The 22,212-nt window shown below is 49.5% G+C and overlaps 1 protein-coding gene across 1 annotated transcript; it reads right to left on the reverse strand.

Moving 5' to 3' along the window:
• Positions 1–1,145: 1,145 nt before the first annotated feature.
• LOC114600152 (putative flap endonuclease 1 homolog) lies at positions 1,146–21,931 on the reverse strand. The gene is given in 13 exon segments (XM_028735979.2): positions 1,146–1,377; positions 2,369–3,214; positions 3,217–3,226; positions 3,790–3,937; positions 6,045–6,196; positions 7,166–7,300; positions 9,627–9,687; positions 12,685–12,818; positions 13,066–13,151; positions 13,324–13,369; positions 14,005–14,107; positions 18,051–18,141; positions 21,452–21,931. Coding segments are annotated over 12 exon segments (1,455 nt in total). The 5' UTR covers positions 21,771–21,931; the 3' UTR covers positions 1,146–1,377; positions 2,369–3,044.
• Between the last annotated feature and the right edge of the window lie 281 nt (positions 21,932–22,212).

Raw genomic sequence — 22,212 nt, forward strand, 5'->3', positions numbered from 1 at the left:
GACCCGGAAACTACAACTAATCCAGAATGCGGCAGCTAGACTGGTGACTGGGGGCGGCTAAAGAGACCACATAACACCGGTCTTGAAAGACCTACATTGGATCCCAATACACTTCAGAGCACAATTCAAAGTGTGTGGGGGACTCCCTGGTCCTGAATGGGGTAACTGTGCCCCTGAAGGACCAGGTGCGCAGCCTGGGAGTCATTTTGGACTCGCAGCTGTCCATGAAGGCGCAGGTCAATTCTGTGTCCAGGGCAGCTGTTTACCAGCTCCATCTGGTACGCAGGCTTAGACCCTACCTGCCAGTGTACTGTCTCGCCAGAGTGGTGCATGCTCTGGTTATCTCCCGCTTGGACTACTGCAATGTGCTCTATGTGGGGCTACCTTTGAAGGTGACCCGGAAACTGCAATTAATCCAGAATGTGGCAGCTAGACTGGTGACTGGGAGTGACCGCTGAGACCACATAACACCGGTCCTGAGAGATCTGCATTGGCTCTCAGTAGGTTTCCGAGCACAATTCAAAGTGTTGGTGCTGATCTTTCAAGCCCTAAACGGCCTCGGTCCAGTATATCTGAAGGAGCGTCTCCACCCCCATCGTTCTGCCCGGACACTGAGGTCCAGCGCCGAGAGCCTTCTGGCAGTTCCCTCATTGCGAGAAGTGAGGCTACAGGGAACCAGACAGAGGGCCTTCTCGGTAGTGGCGCCCGCCCTGTGGAACTCCCTCCCACCAGATGTCAAAGAGAAAAACAACTACCAGACTTTTAGAAGACATCTGAAGGCAGCCCTGTTCAGGGAAGCTTTTAATGTTTAATAGACTATTGTATTTTAATATTCTGTTGAAAGCTGCCCAGAGTGGCTGGGGAAACCCAGCCAGATGGGCGGGGTATAAATAAATAAATTGTTGTTCTTGTTGTTCTTGTTGTTGTTGACTAGATGGTCCCCCGTTGGCCTGATCCAGCAGGCTCTTCTCACGTTCAAGTCAACACCTGGCCCTGATGGCAGGTAACGCACAAACTCACCTGTAAACGTATCTCAGCCTGGAGGCAATAATATTCCAGGGTCCTGGACCCACAGTGCACCACGGGAGTTAATGCTGCACCCTTTAATTCCCAAGAGGAATGAGCAAAATACTGCTGGGTTTCAATTTGGGTAGAACAGAGATTTGTTTATTGTAAAACGCCGGAACGGCAGCGCAGAAAGTAACAGCTGTGCGGGACAAGCAGGTAACAGAAGGTTTGCAAAAAAAAATCTGGTTTGTGTCAGGACTTTGCAGGCCAAGGATGTTGCTAGGTCCTTCAAATGCTCCCAGCACTGGCCTGTGACGCATATGTATGTATAGTGGCAGATTGAGGCTGATGTTTTGAAGGAAAACCACCCTGGAAGCAACGTAAAAAAAGAACGAAATGTAAATTTAGAAAATAGGAGATAAGGGGCGGGAGACCCAGAGTCCAGTGGCAAAGACCCTGAGCTTGTGGTTCTTGTATTTCAGGGGGCTTAGACTAGATGAGCCTTGGGTGTCCCTTCCGCACCTACAATTCTCTGCCCTCGGTCCAAGCTGCTTCCCCGGGGATGGGGAACATTACCTTTATCTGGGACCCTTCGAGCTGGAGGGCACAGCCTTGCCAGCCTCATCGGGCTCGGAGGAGGAGCCCTTGCCAATCGTTCTTGGCTGCCTGCGTAAGGCTAGGCTTCCGCTGGCGCTCGCTCCCTGCAGAGCAGGACATTTCAGCCAGCAGAGCTGTTTAGTTCTGGACTGTCAGGAGTTAACACTCCAGGAGCATTCTTATGAACTGGGCGCACTGCCCACATGATCCGTGCTTCGTTAGCAAGGTCGTGTAGTTTTCGTTAAGAGGCAGAGAGCTGCGAACATGCAGCTAGGTTCTGCAGGTTTTCTTTTCTGTTTTGAGCGCTACTAAATAAAGAGTTTTGGATTAGAAGCACTGGTGTCAAGCTGCGTTACTGAGGACACCACGTTGACACGGACAAGCCATTTGCTGCTGCGTGTGAACTCTGCTATTATCCAGTGGTGCTGTGGGTTAAACCACAGAGCTTAGGGCTTGCCAATCAGAAGGTCGGCGGTTCGAATCCCTGTGACAGGGTGAGCTCCCGTTGCTCGGTCCCAGCTCCTGCCAACCTAGCAGTTCGAAAGCACATCAAAGTGCAAGTAGATAAATAGGTACCGCTCCGGCGGGAAGGTAAACGGCGTTTCCGTGCGCTGCTCTGGTTCGCCAGAAGTGGCTTAGTCATGCTGGCCACATGACCCGGAAGCTGTACGCCAGCTCCCTCGGCCAGTAAAGCGAGATGAGTGTTGCAACCCCAGAGTCGGCCACGACTGGACCTAACGGTCAGGGGTCCCTTTACCTTTACCTTTAAATAAAGAGTTCTGGATTAGAAGCACTGGTGTCGAGCTGCGTTACTGAGGACACCACGTCGACACGGACAAGCCATTTGCTGCTGCGTGTGAACTCTGCTATTATCTGGCAACTGGAGAGAGTGGTTGCGCATGGAGTAGAAGCGTGTAGGCGCCATTGGAAGTTTGTCGGAGTGGCAATAAATCAAATTTATTGCAGCAGATTCAGTGAGTCAGAAGATACATGACCCAACAAACTTTCACAAGAGCCCGCTGGAGCTGTCCAGGGTCCTGTTCTTGCCCGTCCTCCGCCTTTGACCCAACAGACTGCATGCCTCAAACAACCACAGAACTGGACAGCAGCCAGAATTCAGAATCACACCTCTGTCTGCAGCGACTCCTTGAATTGGCTTATTTCTGTAATATGAGAAAGAGGCTGAGGCAAGGGATCTTCCTGCGGGATTATATAAAGTGGAGGCGGGCACCACGGACCAGGCAGGCTGCAATGGGGACACAGAAGCAATGAAGAAAACTCGAAAATGCCAATGGCAGGAGTCTGGTACGAAAGACAGCGAGGTCAGGGAAAGGGATATGTCAAAGGGCAGACAGCCACCTGCTCAGAGGAGAGGAAAGAAGGAGTCCTGTTTCCTGAAGATCACTGTGATCTGAGAATTTAGGGGCATACAAATGTTATTAAAGGAATGAATGAAATGCTGAGGGTGCCAGCAAGCCTGAACACCCAGGTAACAACATCCAAAGACTTCCTGGAGTGCGGCCCTTGCAAGCCAGCGAAAAAGGGAGCTGTTTGCTCAAGTCTCCACTGCCGTTCCTGGCTGTTCCTGGGTCTTCATCTTCTTCCTGCCAGGTTTCGGTATCTGCTGAGAGGAACGGCCAAGTCAGAATGAGGCCCATTTGCAACCTGAAAAGAACGCAACCAGCGTCTGTGCACACGCGGGTTGCAATTTGCCGCTTCTGCGCATGACATCATTTTGCGCGTCTGCGCATGCACGAACGGCGAAACCCAGAAGTAACCCATTCTGTTACTTCCGGGTCGCCGTGGGACGCAACCTGAAAACGCGCAACCTGAAGCAAACGTAACATGAGGTATGACTGTACCCCCAAGCTATGAACCTGCTCCTTCAGAGGAAGCATAACCCCACCAAGACCTCCCAGCCATTTTGTTCCTCCTTCCAAGCAATTATGCCCCCCTGCCTGCCACTGAATGCTGAGCTGACTCTTTTAGTGAGTTCACCACCCAAAAAAGACCCAGAGCCGATTCAGAGCACCCGTTTGGGGGAAGAATTTAGGCTATTTTGCTCCATCACAGCACTGACAGTGACCCCTCCGGCCATCCCTTTGCCTTACCCATCCATCCATCCCTCCCTCCCTCTTTTGGCCTTGCAAAGGTCCAGGGGCAACTCCTCCCTCTCCTCCTCACCTTGCAAGACCGCTTCTTGACCTGGAAGAACTCCACCATCCTCCGCTGCTTCTTGCTGCCCTTTGTCACGGGGCCAGGCGACTGGGGCTGGGCTCTCTTCAGGCAGGCGGCCCGCCAATTCTCCAGTCGGCTGCGAACCCGGTGCTCGCTGCGAAGCAGGCGCTCAGGTCAAAGAGTATCACAGAATTGAACCCGATGGGTTTTTTCTTTCTAATTTATTATTATTATTGGTTTTCACATATTACTTTACAATACAGATGTACCAAAGCCAACACCACTTCCTCCCCATCCCCCCATACCTTTACATTTATATTTCCTAAATCCATCATATTATTCTTTTCTCCCTCCTCCCACTTCCCTCCACCCCCACTCAATTTCCTCCACATTATACAATTTACAATAATCCTTGCATTCTACAGTCTTCTCAAATCATCTATATATTCTTCTTATCTTTCCTTACTAATTTTTCCTCCATCCAGTACTTCACATTTTAATCCAGGCATAATAGCCTATCTTTTTTTGAGCGATATTTTGCCATATATTCATCAAAACATTTCCACTCCTTTTTTAATTTTTGATTCGACTGATTTCTTATTATAGCAGTTAATTTTGCCAAAATTAAATATTCATTTAGTTAATCCATTCCTCCTTTGTGGATATAGTTTGTGACTTCCACCTAGCAGCAATCACTATTCTAGCAGCTGTACTTGCATATATATAAATTCTTTTTTAACCCCGTGGTATCTCTTCATCTATCAATCCAAGGAGATATGGCTCTGGTTTCTTTGCTATTGATATTTTCAACATCTTCTTTAGTTCTTCGTGTACTACCATCCAAAATTTCTTAATTTCCTCACACCTCCACCACATATGTATTGTTGTTCCTATTTCTACACCCGATGGGTTTTTTAGTCCAATCCCCTGAAATGCAGGCATCTCAGCTAAAGCATCCATACTGATAGCCATCCCACCTCTGCTTAGAAACCTCCAAGGAAGGAGAGACCACCGCCTTGTGAGAAAGAAAGGTGGCAGATTCAAGGGAAATAGAGGGGAAGGTTGGGAAAAGTGGCCAAAGAATAGACTGGCCTTTTTCGCAGATCGGGGCATGTGCAAAAGCAGAAAACTATGCTGGCTGATGGGAGTTGCAGTCCAGAAACATCTGGAGGCAAACTCCTCATTTACATCCCGACTGCCCTGGTCCCTTTGCTCCTTCCTTTGCTACGCCAAGACCACATAACACCGGTCCTGAGAGATCTGCATTGGCTCCCAGTAGGTTTCCGGGCACAATTCAAAGTGTTGGGTCTGACCTTCAAAGCTCTAAACGGCTTCGGTCCAGTATACCTGAAGGAGCATCTCCACCCCCATCGTTCTGCCTGGATGCTGAGGTCCAGCACCAAGGGCCTTCTGGCGGTTCCCTCCCTGCGAGAAGTGAGGTTAGAGGGAACCAGGCTGAGAGCCTTCTCGGTGGTGGCACCCGCCCCGTGGAACGCCCTCCCACCAGATGTCAAAGAGAAGAACAACTACCAGACTTTTAGAAGGCATCTGAAGGCAGCCCTGTTTAGGGAAGCTTTTAATGTTTAATAGGTTATTGTATTTTTAACACTTTGTTGGAAGCCACCCAGAGTGGCGGGGTATAAATAAATAATAATAATAATAATAATAATAATAATAATAATTATTATTATTATTATTATTATTATTATTATTAGCCAAACAAGCATCATGCAAGAGCAGCCACACTCACGCCTTGTGAGGTGAGGTGAGAATATCCGCAAGAATATTCCCTGCTAGGAAATTCTCCGGAGAACATTCTCCACAAACTAAATTCTAAAGTAAGGACCGGTTTTACAACCCACATTTCAATAAATCTAATAAATAATAAGTCAAGCTGTGATATTGCCAGTGTAAGGAATGAATATATATATATATATATTTAATCCAGTTACATTACTGGGCATTGTGTCATTCACCATTGGCTGCTCTGAAAGGTGAGCTACGGGGGGGTGGGGGGCGAAATCAAAGAATGTGGAATCACTGCCCTGCCCCATTGAATAAAAGTATCTGTACAGCCTTTGGTTGCCATCCGAACAAGTTTACCCATGAATAAACATGTATATTAACTAATTATATCATTTTCAATGCATTAAAATGCTATCATTTTCAATGCATTAAAATGAATATTCTGTTTTAAATGAAAATTCTCTAATATTCTCATTGACTGAGATCATGCTTGAGAATTTCACACCACTACTCACGCCATGCGCTTCTCATGCGCCAGGAACTGCAGCAGCCCCTCCTCGTCAGGCTCCCGCCACTCTAGCACCACCTGGCTCGGCTCGGCCACCTCGGGGTGCAGGAAGAGCCGCCGGGTCTCCTCCAAGGGCCAGTTCTCAGGCAACGGGTGCTTCTGCAGAGAGGAGGATTTTCAGCATTAACCTGTAGGAAAGAACGTTACCTGCCCTTCGCCAATCAACCCTGAGCTGCAGCCTGCAGCAGATACACACATGGGGAGGCAAACTAAGGCCCGGGGGCCGGATCCGGCCCAATCGCCTTCTCAATCTGGCCCCCGGACGGTCCAGGAATCAGCGTGTTTTTACATGAGTAGAATGTGCCCTTTTATTTTAAAATAAAATAAAATAATAATAATAATAATAATAATAATAATAATAATAATAATAATAATAATTTATTTATTTGTACCCTGCCCATCTGGCCGGGTTTCCCCAGCCACTCTGGGCTGCTTCCAACAAAGATTAAAAATATATTAGAATGTCACACATTAAAAACTTCCGTGAACAGGGCTGCCTTCAGATGTCTTCTAAAATGCACCTCTGGGTTATTTGTGGGGTCTGCCTGGTGTTTTTACACGAGTAGAATCTGTGCTTTTATTTAAAATGCATCTCTGGGTTATTTGTGGGGCATATTCGTTCATTTCCCTGCACCCCACAAGGACTGAGGGACAGTGGACCGGCCCCCTGCTGAAAAAGTTTGCTGAACCCTGAGCTACAGGAACCATCTTAAGAACATAAAGAATAGTGCGCAGGATCAGGCCGGCGGCCCCGTCTAGCTGACTTTGAGCTTTCAAATTACAGAGGCAGCCAGTGTATCGCTAAGTTTTGGCACCCCTCTCGCACTACAGCACTGGTGTTGCCTCCTGCCGCATGGCGCCCAGTGTGGGCGCACCGATTGCGCCACCCTAAAACTGCCTCTGCATCTGGTACAGCACCCTGCCTTGGAGAAACTTGCAGGGAGGATCTGTGCAAAAGAGCAGCCCTCTCCCCTCCTGGGGTTCCCAGCAACGCAGATTCAGAAGCGTGGCTGCCTCTGGAAATTATTATTATTATTATTATTATTATTATTATTATTATTATAATACCTGAGCGCTGCGGGCAGAGCGCAGGACCCGCTCAATGCTCCCGTGTTGCCGCAGCAGCGGCAAGGCCTTCTTGGGGCCAAGACCCCGGATCTTTTCGCAGTAATCGCAGCCCAGCAGGATGCAGAGGTCCACAAACTGCATTCGGGAAAGGGGCAGGGATGGGGAGAGGAGAGGAGAGGAGAGAGGAAGACACCAGCGTCACACAACACAGCAGGATAATAATAATAATAATAATAATAATAATAATAATAATAATAATAATAATAATAATTTCTTATTTATACCCTGCCCATCTGGCTGGGTTTCCCCAGCCACTCTGGGCGGCTTCCAATAAAACACTAAAATACAGTAACCTATTAAACATTAAAAGCTTCCCTAAACAGGGCTGCCTTCAGATGTCTTCTAAAAGTTTTTTTAAAAAAAAACAAACTTCTTTTTATTAAGTTTCATGTAAGTAACCAAAAAGGAAAACAAATCAACAGTTACAAAAGAAGAAAAAATACATAACAAATATCTAAACATAACATAAAAATATTATCCGTTTCCGTTACAGTTCTTTGTCTTCACGCTTATCTCTTTATATCTTAGGAACTTAAATCATTCTTCTACACTCTATTGACCTCCTAAAAGTTTCTAAAAGTTTAGTAGTTGTTGTTCTCTTTGACATCTAGTGGGAGGGTGTTCCACAGGGCAGGTGCCACCACCGAGAAGGCCCTCTGCCTGGTTCCCTGTAACTTGGCTTCTTGCAGCGAGGGAACCTCCAGAAGGCCCTCAGCGCTGGACCTCAGCGTCCGGGCAGAACGATTGGGGTGGAGACGCTCCTTCAGGTATACAGGACCGAGGCCGTTTAGGGCTTTCAAGGTCATTGCCAACACTTTGAATTGTGCTCGGAAATGTACTGGGAGCCAGTGTAGGTCTTTCAAGACCGGTGTTATGTGGTCTCGGCGGCCGCTCCCAGTCACCAGTCTGGCTGCCGCATTCTGAATTAGTTGTAGTTTCCGGGTCACCTTCAAAGGTGCTCCCAGTTCTGCTTCTGAGCAGCTGCTCCCAGTTCTGCTTCTGCAGAACCAGCCTCTCCTCACAGTGGTGGAGGAAGCCTATCGGGCATCTAGGGCAGCGTGCCCATAGGGGCGGGGGACGTGGCACCCCTGGCGACGGGGCACACGGCGCCCAGAGGGAGGGATGGGAGGCACCCATAGGAGCGGCACTGTTGGTTTCTGTTTGTTGCCACTGTGCAGTGCTTTGGAGTCACAAGACTCTGTTTACATTCCAGAGCTTCCAAGCTATTGGAAGTCTCACGGAAGACAGGAGACGGATGTTGCTATTACTGGTTTCCTGTTCCTTTGTTGTTCAGTTGCTCTCTGCTCTCACAGAGAGAGGATGTATTTCTTTTCTGTCTGCGTAGCTTAGTAATAAAACTCTTTGCATGTAGCTCATATTTCTCGTCCTTCCCTGTGCTGGATACTCTGCGTAATGGGGGAACGAGCCTTATCAGAGGCTCAGGTCATTAATCATGTCGGAGGACTCAACTGGAGGAGTCGCTCGGTCGAACGCACGTCCGACAGGCACAGGGCGCGTGGCACCCATAGGGATGGGGTGGCACGGTGCCCATAGGGACGGGGCAGGGTGTGCCGTGGGGCCTCAGCCACCTTACATCTGAGGGGGGAGGCAGTGGATGGTGGAGCCTCCAGGCTGTGATGGCCTGGGACTCGGCCTCAGACTTGGAACCAGAGGAGACTCAGTTTGCACCGGATCCTTTGCCTCAGGCATCATCCGGACCAAGTCTGGGGCCTGATCCTGAAGAGTCCCAGTCTGCACAGGTTCCCCTGCAACAAGCACCAGCTGGGCCGAGTCAGGGGCCTGAGCCTGCCCTGGCTCTAGATGCGGGGATGACCTTGTTGCTTCCAGCTGGGCCTTACAGCTGCTCCACTACCGGTTGGGTCAGGGGAGGCTGAGGCGGCCCCTGCATCTAGTAACCCACCGACGTCTCCCGAGCTGCAGAGACTGAGGTCTGAGAGAATGAGAGACCTGAATACTCACAGGAGGAGTGCTTGCCTTAGGGCAAAAATGGGAGGTGAGTCGCCGGGGGATCAGGACCGGCCGCTACCCCAACAAAGATAAAAGGCTATCGGACCCCACCCCAGGTTGCAGGTGCAACATTGCTGTATGCCAGATCCTGCCTGAGATCCTGTGCCTGTCCTTGCCTGGTTTCCTGCCTCGTGTCCTGCCTTGGCCCTGTCAGACTGACTCCTAGTGGAACCTTTGGATTCTGGACCGGTCCTGGACCACGTTTCATGGCTTACCCCCGGGCCCAGCACACATGCGCCCAAGATGCATGGCTCAGGTGCGCTGCAGACCCTGCAGTGAGTGCCGCCCACGATTTTGTCACCCCCCTGAGTGGGGACACCCAGGGCGTACCGCACCTACCGTCCCCCCTCTTGCTACACCCCTGTCTCCTCACCTGCTCTTGCGTCAAGCCCAGCTTTTGCAGAACCACCGGCAAGGAGATCTCTTCCAGGTCTCTAGAGGAGATAAAAGAAACCACATAGAATCCATTACATCCCCAGGGAACAAAATTGATCCACTTTCTCACTGCACAAGGGCCAGCCACAGATTCCTGCATTGTGACACCAGCGCTGAAGGGGGCTGGACTATGGAAGGAAGATGAATTCTACCAGGGAAGAATGGCAGATCAAGAGGACGGACTCTGCCGAAATGGCGAAACTAACTGGGAAGCTCAGAAACCGAGAAGACAATAACTTTTTTTTTAAAATGGGAAAAGTTCATAATTTATATACAAGGCCATTGCAAACAGGTTAAAACATTGGCAGGATTTTAATCACACTTGTAAGTAACGGAAACTATGGGCAACTTAGAAAGAAAAATATCTGGATAAATATTGACATGCAGTTGTAATTATTTTTACTAGGACGCGTGGAAAGGATGGGGGGAAGTCATGAGATTCAGAGTAATCTCAGGACTTGGATTTTGAATGGATGTTTGTTGTATGTTTATATTTAAAAAAACAAATAAAAATTATTATATAAAAAGGGGGTTGGACTAGATGACCCTTGGTGTCCCTACAGTTTCATGATTCTATGAGCCCCCTGTCCCATTCAATGGCACCATCCACCACAGCAGCCCTGTATCGGGAAGTTTGTATTGTTCGATGTCTTATTATGTTTCTATGTATTGGAAGCTGGGGCAACCCAGCCAGATAGGTGGGGTATAATTATTATTATTATTATTATTATTATTATTATTATTATTATTATTGGCTACTCATTACACACACCACATGAAAAAGTGTAATTCCTAGAAAGCACCAGGTTATTCAGACTCACCAACTTTTTAACATGCCAGGGGAGCAAGAGATATACGTACAGTGGTACCTCAGGTTACATACGCTTCAGGTTACATACGCTTCAGGTTACAGACTCCGCTAACCCAGAAATAGTACCTCGGGTTAAGAACTTTGCTTCAGGATGAGAACAGAAATCGTCCTCCGGCGGCAGCGGGAGGCCCCATTAGCTAAAGTGGTGCTTCAGGTTAAGAACAGTTTCAGGTTAAGAACGGACCTCTGGAACAAATTAAGTACTTAACCTGAGGTACCACTGTAATGACTTTGCAAGGTTTCAGAAGATCACTAAAAAACCTTCTTGATTCCAGTCTGCTGTTATTCCATTTTAATAAAGGTTTTACAGACTTCTGCTATTGTAGTTCTTGCTGGTTTACTCAAGTAAGAGTTTGTGGTTTCATCACTGGTAGATTTGTAAACCACCTTGGGAAGGGGCAACAGGAAGCCAACATTTGCAACACGAAGCTAAACTCAGATTGTTGAGAAACCGGGAGAGGAAACAGCTATTGTGACAGGGTCAGAGAAGGCGGAAAGGGGAGACACAAGGATGGTTTTGTTTCAAAATCCGCCACCATTACAGGATACAGAAAAGTTTCTCTACCTCTTTCATAATGCTAGCAGCTCACTGATATCCGATGAAGCTGAATTCAAGACGGATAAAAGAATTCCTTCGTGCCACGCGCTGTTAAACTGTGGAACTCACTGCCACAAGGAGGCACAATGAGCGCCATATGGAACGGCTTTTATAATCTGGACAGATTCATGGAGGGCAAGACTATCAGGGGCTCCTAGCAGTCGGAGGCAGCGATGCTTCGGCATATCAATTGCTGGAGGGGAGAGTGGCTTTTTTGCTCAAATCCTGGGTGTGGGTTTCCCATAACGGGCATCTGGTGGGCAGTGGCGTAGCAAGGTCAGGTCGTACCCAGGGCAGAAAATTTCTTGTAACCACCCCTCCCCCCCGTTGAAACTTATTTTTATTTTTATTTTGCCTGCAAATATGGTTTGACTTTATTTCATATTTTGGGTGGGAACCAGAGTTTTTGTGGAGGAGCTGGCGGGCGGACCGTTTAGACACCAGGAAGCCTGCGCACCAAAGCAAGACGTTGAGTGCCAAACAGCATTTTGTCACTCCCCCACCCGCCTTGCGCCGCCCCTGCTGGTGTGAGATGCTGCCCCTGTGAGAACAGGATAGCGCATAAAGGCTATCACCAGAAACACTTATGAAAACAAGGACCCAGGAAGACTGGCCAAGGCAGATGGGGAAGGGAAGGTAGAATTATGTACAGACGGCATTACAAAAAGGAAGAAACTCCTCTATGTTCTTGCGTACTGTTTTCCATCTGTAATCATGATTGTTCAGAATTAAAGGGAAGTCAATGTCCATGTTCACGTTTCCCATGAATTTGCATTTCAGAAAGCTTGTAGGAACATAGACACAATTTTATTTTCTATTCTATTTAACATGTTCTGGACGCGGGTGGCGCTGTGGGTAAATGCCTCAGCGCCTAGGGCTTGCCGATCGAAAGGTTGGCGGTTCGAATCCCCGCGGCGGGGTGCGCTCCCGTCGTTCGGTCCCAGCGCCTGCCAACCTAGCAGTTCGAAAGCATGTCAAAGTGCAAGTAGATAAATAGGGACCGCTTACCGGCGGGAAGGTAAACGGCGTTCCGTGTGCTGCGCTGGCTCGCCAGAGCAGCGATGTCACACTGGCCACGTGACCCGGAAGTGTCTGCGGACAGCGCTGGCTCCCGGCCTCTTAAGTGAGATGGGCGCACAACCCTAGAGTCTGTCAAGACTGGCCCGTACGGGCAGGGGTACCTTTACCTTTACCTTTTAATCTACAAGTAATATGAATGACTAGTAAACCAGTGTTACAACCTTAAAAAAAAGAGGAGAGAGAACAGGATATTGGACTAGATGGTTCTGCAAGCTCTTCTTCTGTTTCTTAACTCAGGTCTCCTCCCAAATGCCCAGCCCAGAACAACCCACTACGCTCCAGCTTCCACAATGAGTTTCAGGCCTTGATCTTGCTAGGAATGGACACACTCTGCCCCCCGGAAACCCCTCCCACCTGCTCTCTGCCTCCGACCTGTGGGAGCTGGGAAGGCACTCTGCACATGCCCAGAGTCGTTACTGCTTCCATTAACATCCAGGACACGCTCACCCGTTCTTGGCGTTCAGGTGCCGCAGGAGACGCGAACTTCCAAAGGGCAGCGCATCCATGTCCTCGGTGGCCGTGCACCAGGCGCGCCCGGACTTCACCAGAGCGGCGCAGGTCGCTTCTGCCTCAGCTGGTGCCTAAGAGGGAGAGGAAAGGGAGGGGAGAGGGGGTTAGGCTGGATGACCCTGAGGGGTCCCTTTCAACTCTACAGTTCTGCGATTCTATGGGGGGGGGGGAAAGAGAGAGAGGTTCCCTCGCATATAAGTATATAAATATGCTGCATTGGATGTGAATATGTGAACACGGAAGCATAGATTTGTAGGGTTGGAAGGGACCCCAGGCGGTCATCTATCCCAACCCCGAGACGCAGGAGAAATTGTGTACCTGCACACAGGGAACCCCCAAGTAACCCAGCAGCCTCTCGGAGTCTCTTCTTGGCAGCCGTTGCGGGGGCTCGTCCATGGCAGGATCTGAAAGACGCAGGAAGAATAATAATAAATAAAACTTTATTTATATCCCGCCCTCCCCAGCCGAAGCCGGGCTCAGAGGGTCTGGGGGCGGGGCTCTCCCTGCTGTAGCGCCAACTGCCCACCAATAAAAGGGGCAGTGACCCTCAACTAGGGGAGTTTGAGACAGTCTTACCTGCAGCTTTCCTCTTGGCTCCAGAGACTGCGGCGCGTTTCGCTAACTGGAAGGGGAGCGGAGACAGAAAGAAGAATTACGCAGAATTGCTTCTCCCTTTCCTGGATGGGGGGAGAATGAAAGAGTGTCTCCACCCCCATCATTCAGCCCGGACACTGAGGTCCAGCGCCGAGGGCCTTCTGGCGGTTCCCTCGCTGCAAGAAGCCAAGTTACAGGGAACCAGGCAGAGGGCCTTCTCGGTGGTGGCACCCGCCCTGTGGAACACCCTCCCACCAGATGTCAAAGAAATAAACAACTACCTGACATTTAGAAGACATCTGAAGGCAGCCCTGTTTAGGGAAGCTTTTAATGTCTGACACTGTATTGTTTTTGCTATTTGGTTGGAAGCTGCCCAGAGTGGCTGGGGAAACCCAGTCAGATGGGCGGGGTATAAATAATAAATTATGATGATGATGATGATGATGATGTGCAGTTTCAGATTAACAGCAGCCTGAAACGTTGCAAAGTCAGGCCGCAATAGGAAAATGGGGTGAATGGGGGGGGGAGACTTCTAATTCTCTCCATGGTCAATGTGGTCCCTGCCTTTGCGGGTGAGACTCTCCCCCTGCGCTTCTAGCCAGGCCTGGGGGTCAGTGTTTGGGTTTCGCCCTCCCAGCCCACCCGGGATCCCCTCTTACGAACCACTCTCTCCTTGAGGTCTGGGGGTTTCCCATCAAAGACGAAGACGGGCTTGACGCCGTTTTCCAGGAGACGCATCGTCCGGTAAAAGAGCCCCTGCAGGGGACTGGAAGAGAAGAGGAGGCAGTGTGTGAGCAGGGGGCCGGGGGGGAGGCAAAGCAAAGCGGCCCCACGGAAGGGGGCAGGGATGCAAAGGAGACAGGAGTGAGCAGGGAGACCTGGGCAGAACTCAAACTCAAGCCCTGCCAGTGCAGGTGTGCATCGCCATCACCGGGGAATGGACCAGGAGGAAGTGGGGGTAATCATAGAATTGGAAGGGACCCTAGGGTCATCTAGTCTGACCCCCTGCAATCCAGAAATCTCAGCTCAAGCATCCATGACAGGTGGACACCCAAGCTCTGCTTAAAAACTTCCAAGGGAGGAGAGTCCATCACCTTCTCAGGATGTCCGTTCCACTGGCAAACAGCTCTTACTATCAGAAAGTTTTTCCTGATGTTGAATCTCCTTCTTGTGACTTGAAGCCGTGGGTTCGAGTCCTACCCTCCAGAGCAGCAAAAGGCAAGCTTGCTCCCTCTTCCCTATGACAGTCCTTCAGATGACAGTCCTATCATAGCACCTCTCAGTCTCCTCCTCTCCAAGCTAAACATACCTGGCTCCTTCAACCACTCTTCATAAGGCTTCGTTTCCAGAACTTTTATCATATTGGTTGCTCTGCACACCTTTCAATAATAATATTAATAATAATAATAATATTAAACTAATGTACCCAGGACTAGACAGAGGACTTCAGGTGGGATCATAGAATCATAGAGTTGGAATAGACCACAAGGGCCATCGAGTCCAACCCCCTGCCAAGCAGGAAACACCATCAGAGCACTCCTGACATATGGTTGTCAAGCCTCTGCTTAAATGTACATTAGACATCTGCTGATGCAGCCTAGAAGGTAAAAGGTAAGGGATGCGGGTGGTGCTGTGGTCTAAACCACTGAGCCTTTTGGGCTTGCCAATCAGAAAGTTGGCGGTTCGAATCCCCATGACGGGGTGAGCTCCCGTTGCTCGGTCCCTGCTCCTGCCCACCTAGCAGTTCGAAAGCATGTCAAAGTGCAAGTAGATAAATAGGTACCACTCCGGTGGGAAGGTAAACGGCGTTTCCATGCGCTGCTCTGGTTCGCCAGAAGCGGCTTAGTCATGCTGGCCACATGACCCGGAAGCTGTACGCCGGCTCCCTCGGCCAATAAAGTGAGATGAGCGCCACAACCCCAGAGTCAGTCACGACTGGACCTAATGTCAGGAGTCCCTTTACCTTTACTATCCTATCTCCTCTCAGTCTCCTCTGTTGCAGGCTAAACATATTCAACTCCTTCAACCGTTCCTCATAAGGTTTGGTTTCCAGACCCTTGATCATTTTGGTTGCCCTCCTCAGCACACTTTCCAGCTTGTCAACATCCTTCTTAAATTGTGGTGTGCAGAACTGGACACAGTATTCCAGTTGTGGTCTGACCAAGGCAGAATAGAGCGGGACTTTCAATTTCATTGTTCTGCATGGGACAATTACAATAAAGATATCGTATATATATTGACTATTGCTTCCCTTGATCTGGACACTAGACTTCTGTCGATGCAGCCTAGAATAGCATTAGCTGCTTTTGCTGCCGCATCACACAAACCACCAAGACCCTTAAAGTGTCTAAGAGCCATAGATCTCACACTGGCAAACTGGGGGCATCAGTTTGACAATGAGCTGGAACAGTAATTGCCCAGGAAACAGCCCGCTTAAAGCAAAAGTGAGAGGGCACAAAAACTTGAAATACCTGAAAGACTCGCTGAGATCACCTGGGGAAATTCTACCTTTGGCACCACACCATGCAAAACAGGCGGTGACCTGAACATTTTTCACTATTGTCCCTGTACTGGGGGCACCAGGCTTTTCCTAACCCAGAAGATGTGCTTTGACAACCTCAATCTCTGTTTTTATACGCTTTGAAACCAACAGTTTTACTCGTTCCACGCTCTATTGTTGTTTTAATGATGTTTATATACTGCATTTTTCGCTCTATAAGACTCACTTTTTCCCTCCTAAAAAGTAAGGGGAAATGTGTGTGCGTCTTATGGAGCGAATGCAGGCTGCGCAGCTATCCCAGAAGCCAGAACAGCAAGAGGGATTGCTGCTTTCACTGTGCAGCGATTCCTCTGGCTTCCGAGAGTCAGAATAATTTTTTTCTTGTTTTCCTCCTCCAAAAACTAGGTGCGTCTTGTGGTCTGGTGCATATTATACAGGGGAAAATACGGTATTTATTTATGAAAACCTCTTGATTGCAAAACACCTCAAAGCGGTTTACAGAAAGAATATAAAACAATAAAGCCATCAATTGGGGGTGGGGGGGAGCAGCAATCAGTTAAGACTTTGGAAAAGTTAAAATACCAATAGGCTAAAAGCAGATTAAGAATCACACCGGCATTCTAAATGTCTGGGAAGACTTGCATAAACAAAAATATTTTTAGCTGGTGCAGAAAAGAGTGCAGTGACGGCACCTTCCTGCTATCAATAGGCGGGGAGTTCCAAAGTGCTACTACACTAAAAGAGCGAGTTCTTACAAATGTAGAATGAGTATTATGGGTATTATGTGGCAACTGCAGCAGTGCCAGTTCCGCAGACGAGTCTTCCAAAGCAACTACTCCAGGGGTCAGCAAACTTTTTCAGCAGGGGGCCGGTCCACTGTCCCTCAGACCTTATGGGGGGCCGGACTATATTTGGGGGGGGATGAATGAATTCCTATGCCCCACAAATAACCCAGAGATGCATTATAAATAAAAGGACACATTCTACTCATGTAAAAGCACACTGATTCCCGAACCGTCCGCAGGCCGGATTTAGAAGGCGATTGGGCCGGATCCGGCCCCTGGGCCTTAGTTTGCCTACCCATGAACTACTCTATTCCAAGCTTAAAAATGGAAAGTGTAATGCTGGTGGTCAACAAAAGAGGTTTAAAGACTGTCTCAAGGCAAATCTAAAGAAATGTAGTATAAACACCGACAACTGGGAAACACTGGCCTGTGAGCGCTCCAGTTGGAGAACAGCCTTGACCAAAAGTGTCATGGGCTTTGAAGACACTCGAACTCAGGACGCAAGGGAGAAATGTACTAGGAGGAAGGCATGCTTGGAAAATCCACACCGTGGTCAACTCCTGCCCAGAAACCAATGTCCCCACAGTCAGTGGCGTAGCGTGGGGGGTGCAGGGGGGGCCGGCCGCACCAGGCGCAACATCTGGGGGGGGCGCGCTCGCCACCTCCGGAGTCGCCGAAGAGCCTCGGGCGCAGGCTGTAGCAGAGCCCCATGTCTCGCGGAACCGACAAGCTGGCAGCGGCTCTCAGCGCTCGCCGTGGTCCCCGCGCGTCAGGGCCGCGGAGGGCGCGCCAGGCAGCCCCTCCTCACAGCCCCGTCGCCGCCGCTGCTGCTGCAGCTACTGGGCCATGTTGCATTTTCCTCGCCTCTCTGCCCTCCTCCTCCTCCGGGCAAGCGGCATCGTTTGGGCAGCAGCGCCAGCAGCAACTCGCCTCACATCACCTGACACGGACCCGCCGCCGTGGCTACCTTACCGTAAATACCCCAGCCCAGGCAGCAGCAAGAAGAAGCTGGCAGCAGCGGCAGGTTAGGAGTTAGGGGGCGCAAATTACTTGCCTTGCCCCGGGTGCTGACAACCCACGCTACGCCGCTGCCCACAGTGGAAGGACGTGTGGATCCAGAATTGGCCTCCACAGTCACTTATGCACTCATTGTTAAAACCGTGTTTATGAAGACTATCTTACTCGGCTATGAGGGGTCACCAAAGTAGAAAACATGACTTATAATAATAATAATAAAATTTTATTTCTATCCCGCCCTCCCCAGCTGAAGCCGGGCTCAGAGCGGCTAACAAGAGTAAAATAATACAGCATTCTAAAACCAATTCATTATAAAATCAGTTCAACAGTTTATTAGTATTAAGTGGCTTACGAATGCTTTTAAATCAACAAACATTCTTTTTTTAAACTTGCTTGCAACTTCTCACCTGATATTTTCCCCATGGCGGTTGAAGATCTTTGGCATAGCCGTGCGGAACTGGTAAAAAGCGACGGAGACATCCATCGCCACCACACGCCCTGAGCCAAGCAGGAGGGAAAAGAACTTAATCATTATTCTGTGCATGTATCTGCTTGTTCTGTTTCTATCCTACATTTTTATTTTTATTTTTGCGGAGCTCAAGGTGGCGTATGCATGGTTCTGCGGCTCTTTGTTTAATCCCCATGACAATAATGGCCCTGTGAGGTAGGATTAGGCTGAGAGGAAGGGAAGGCAGAGAGGAATGGTTCTGGCTGCCTCACCTCAAAAAGGAGATTGCAGAAAAGATTCAGAAAAGGACAACCAAAATGATCGAGGGACTCCCTTTTGAAGAAAGGCTGAAGCATTTGGGACATCTTAGTTTAGAAAAAGGAGACTTTAGAGAGGTGACAGCATAGGAAATTGTAAAAATTAGGAATGGAATGGGGAACGTCGGCAGACAAAGCTTTTCAAGCAGAATATAAATTTTAGGAAATAAAATAAGAATACTTGTTCCAGGAGGCGGTCTAAGGACAAGTAGGGCTGCTTGGGGGCAGGAAAGCCACGGGGAACCCCCATGGACCCCACTCTGAGCCCCACGGTGGTGGGATGTAAACAGACGAAATAAATAATACCTTCCCACCGGTCAGAAATTCTGGCTCCAGACTCCCAGACAGACCCGCTTCTCCCTTCGGACGCCATGTACCCCCTACATGAGGCTTGTGCGCCCCACACGGCCAAGCCAGAGCACAGGGAATGTTTTGGGTGCAGGAGCGAGGGGCTATGAATCGGCTGGCGGGAAAGGCACTCTGTACATGCTCAGATTCAGCCTCAGACTCAGTCCTAAGTACCTAAGAAGAGTCTGCCGGATCAGGCCAGTGATCCATCTAGTCCAGGATCTTGACCTCACAGTGGCCAACCAGATACCTCAGCCAGCAAGCAGGATTTGAGCGTAAGAGCTCTGCAGTTTCTGAGATTCAGAAGCATTTATGGTCTCCAGCTGCAGAGGCAGAGCCTGAATTTGTCCAACCCTCTTCTAAACCCATCCAAATTCCTGCGGCAGCAAGTTCCCTAGTTTGGCTCCAGCTCCCACAGTTGCACAGGAGACGCTGTTCCCCTTTTTTATATAAATTTTTATTAGTTTTTTAACATACCATTTTCAACAATAATTAAACATACTTTCACATCATATGAAATTTTTTAAACTTCCGTCAGTCCCGTCTGAAAATTGCCCAATCTAATCTCTTGGTATGCATTTATTTCTCCTATTACATTTCAAACTTATAACATCTCTATGTTTTTTCTACTTTGTAACACTTCGTATATTACTCCTTACAAAAAATTGCACAAAATGCCAGGAAGGGTCCGAAACCCTGCGGGACCAGAGATTTTCAGAAGATTGGAAGAAGTACAGTGGTACCTCTAGATGCAAACGGGATCCGTTCCGGAGCCCCGTTCGCATCTAGAAGCAAACGTAACCAGCAATGGCACATCTGCGCACACGCACGTCGCTTTTTGACGCTTCTGCAAATGCGCGACGTCATTTTGAGCGTCTGCGCATACGCAAGCAGCGAAACCCACAAGTAACGCACTCTGTTACTTCCGGGTTGCCATGGAGCGCAACTCGAACGCACTCATCCCAAAGCACATTCAACCCAAGGTATGACTGTACAGTGGTACAGGGACGCGGACTTATAAAAAATATTGGGGGGGGCCGGGAAAGCTCATGAATAATAAATAAGCTCATGAATATGCAAATAAAGTGGCACCGCCTCCTCGTGAGCGAATAGGGGAGAGCGTGCTGCGCCTATTAATCAGCTCCAAAGGAAATTGGGTGGAGCTTTTGCTCGGGAGGGAGGGCAGGAGGCATGCAGCCCGCCCCCCCTGTGCATTTTGGGCTGGGGGAGGGGCGGCGATGGCGCTCTGCTGGAGGGGCGCCGGAGATTATTGGGGGGGCGGAGCCCCCCAAACGAATTTTTGAGGGGGCTCGGGCCCCCTCAAGCCCCATGGAGTCGGCGCCTATGCAGTGGTACCTCGAGTTACGTATGCTTCAGGTTACATAGGCTTCAGGTTACAGACTCCGCTAACCCAGAAATAGTGCTTCAGGTTAAGAACTTTGCTTCAGGATAAGAACAGAAATCGGGCTCCGGCGGCAGCAGGAGGCCCCATTAGCTAAAGTGGTGCTTCAGGTTAAGAACAGTTTCAGGTTAAGAACAGACCTCCGGAACGAATTAAGTACTTAACCCGAGGTACCACTGTATGTGAATTATTTGAAGAGCAACTGTAATCAACAAATTACATTAGAAGTTTTGTAAGGAGATGCTGTTCCCGCCCTGGCAAAGCTTTACTTGCACCAGAGACCCAAAGGTCATCATCCAACTGGCTGAGATGCCCACGATCCTCTGGGAAAAGGCACCCCCAAACTCAGCCTTCCAGATGCTTTGGGACTACAACTCCCATCATCCCTAGCTAACAGGACCGGTGGTCAGGGATGATGGGAACTGTAGTTCCAAAACAGATGGAGCGCCCAGCTTTAACTTGCACCAAAGACCCAAGGTCATCATCCAGCCCAACCAGCTGCAATGCCCATGATCCTCTGGGACAGGCACCCCCAAACTCAGACCTCCAGCTGTTTTGGGACTACAACTCCCATCATCCCTAGCTAACAGGACCGGTGGTCAGGGATGATGGGAATTGTAGTTCCAAAACAGATGGAGCACCCAGCTTTAACTTGCACCAGAGACCCAAAGGTCATCATAGAGCCCAACCGGCGGAGATGCTCGTGATCCTCTGGGACAGGCACCCCCAAACTCAGCCCTCCAGCTGTTTTGGGACTACAACTCCCATCATCCCTAGCTAACAGGACCGGTGGTCAGGGATGATGGGAACTGTAGTTCCAAAACAGATGGAGCGCCCAGCTTTAACTTGCACCAAAGACCCAAGGTCATCATCCAGCCCAACCAGCTGCAATGCCCATGATCCTCTGGGACAGGCACCCCCAAACTCAGCCCTCCAGCTGTTTTGGGACTACAACTCCCATCATCCCTAGCTAACAGGACCAGTGGTCAGGGATGATGGGAACTGTAGTTCCAAAAGAGATGGAGCACCCAGCTTTAACTTGCACCAGAGACCCAAAGGTCATCATCCAGCCCAACCGGCCGAGATGTCCGCGATCCTCTGGGACAGGCACCCCCAAACTCAGCCCTCCAGCTGTTTTGGGACTACAACTCCCATCATCCCTAGCTAACAGGACCGGTGGTCAGGGATGATGGGAATTGTAGTTCCAAAACTACAATTGCGCACCGAGTTTGGGGATGCCTGTAGTCTGGGAGATGCAGGATGGGCGCAAAAGGCGGCGGCGGCAGCGCTCACCCCGGTAGTCTTCCAGCTGGACGGAGCTCACGGCGTCCGGCGCCTCCTCCCGGATCAGCTCGGCCAGCCTGGAGATCCCCATGGCCGGATCCCTGCGCGCCCCTCCGGCTCTGCGCGCTGCCGCCGCCGCCCTTCCTTCCCCGGGGCGGACGGGGAGGAGGAGGAGCCCGGCCAGCTGGAGGCGGGAGCGAGCCCGGGCCGGAAAGGGGCGCGCCCAGCTGCCTGCCTTCCAGAGCCAGCAAGAGTGCCTCTGAGCACGTGCAGAGAGCCCCGTTCTTGCAGCCGCGCGGCGCTTTCCAATTGAAACTCTCCAAACCATTCTTTACGCAATGCTTTCCTAAAAAAAATGTTTAGGGGTTTACTGTCATTTTGACTCACGAAAATCACCGTTTTCTAGTTGAGATCGGGGGAAATAAATGCAGTCAATGGACAAAAGTACAAAGATTCACCAAATGTTTAGGGATGGGGAGCCGCCCAGAGTGGCTGGGGAAATTCAGCCAGATGGGCGGGGTAAATAAATTATTATTATTATTATTATTATTATTATTATTATTATTAGGGGTCTGCGTTCCCCCAGAAAAAAGCACTGCTCTTATGCTTTGTTTTTTACTGTGTACTCCACCAAGAGCGGCATAGTTAACTAAATTTCTATACTGCATACCGTACGAAAAAATGAAAATAATAACTGTGCTCGTAGCCAGATCACCCCCAGCTTAAATATTAATATATTTTTGCAGCAGGTCCCTTTTTGTTACGTGTTG

This window comes from Podarcis muralis, chromosome 8, assembly GCF_964188315.1.
Source record: "Podarcis muralis chromosome 8, rPodMur119.hap1.1, whole genome shotgun sequence".
Classification (NCBI taxonomy): Eukaryota; Metazoa; Chordata; class Lepidosauria; order Squamata; family Lacertidae; genus Podarcis; species Podarcis muralis.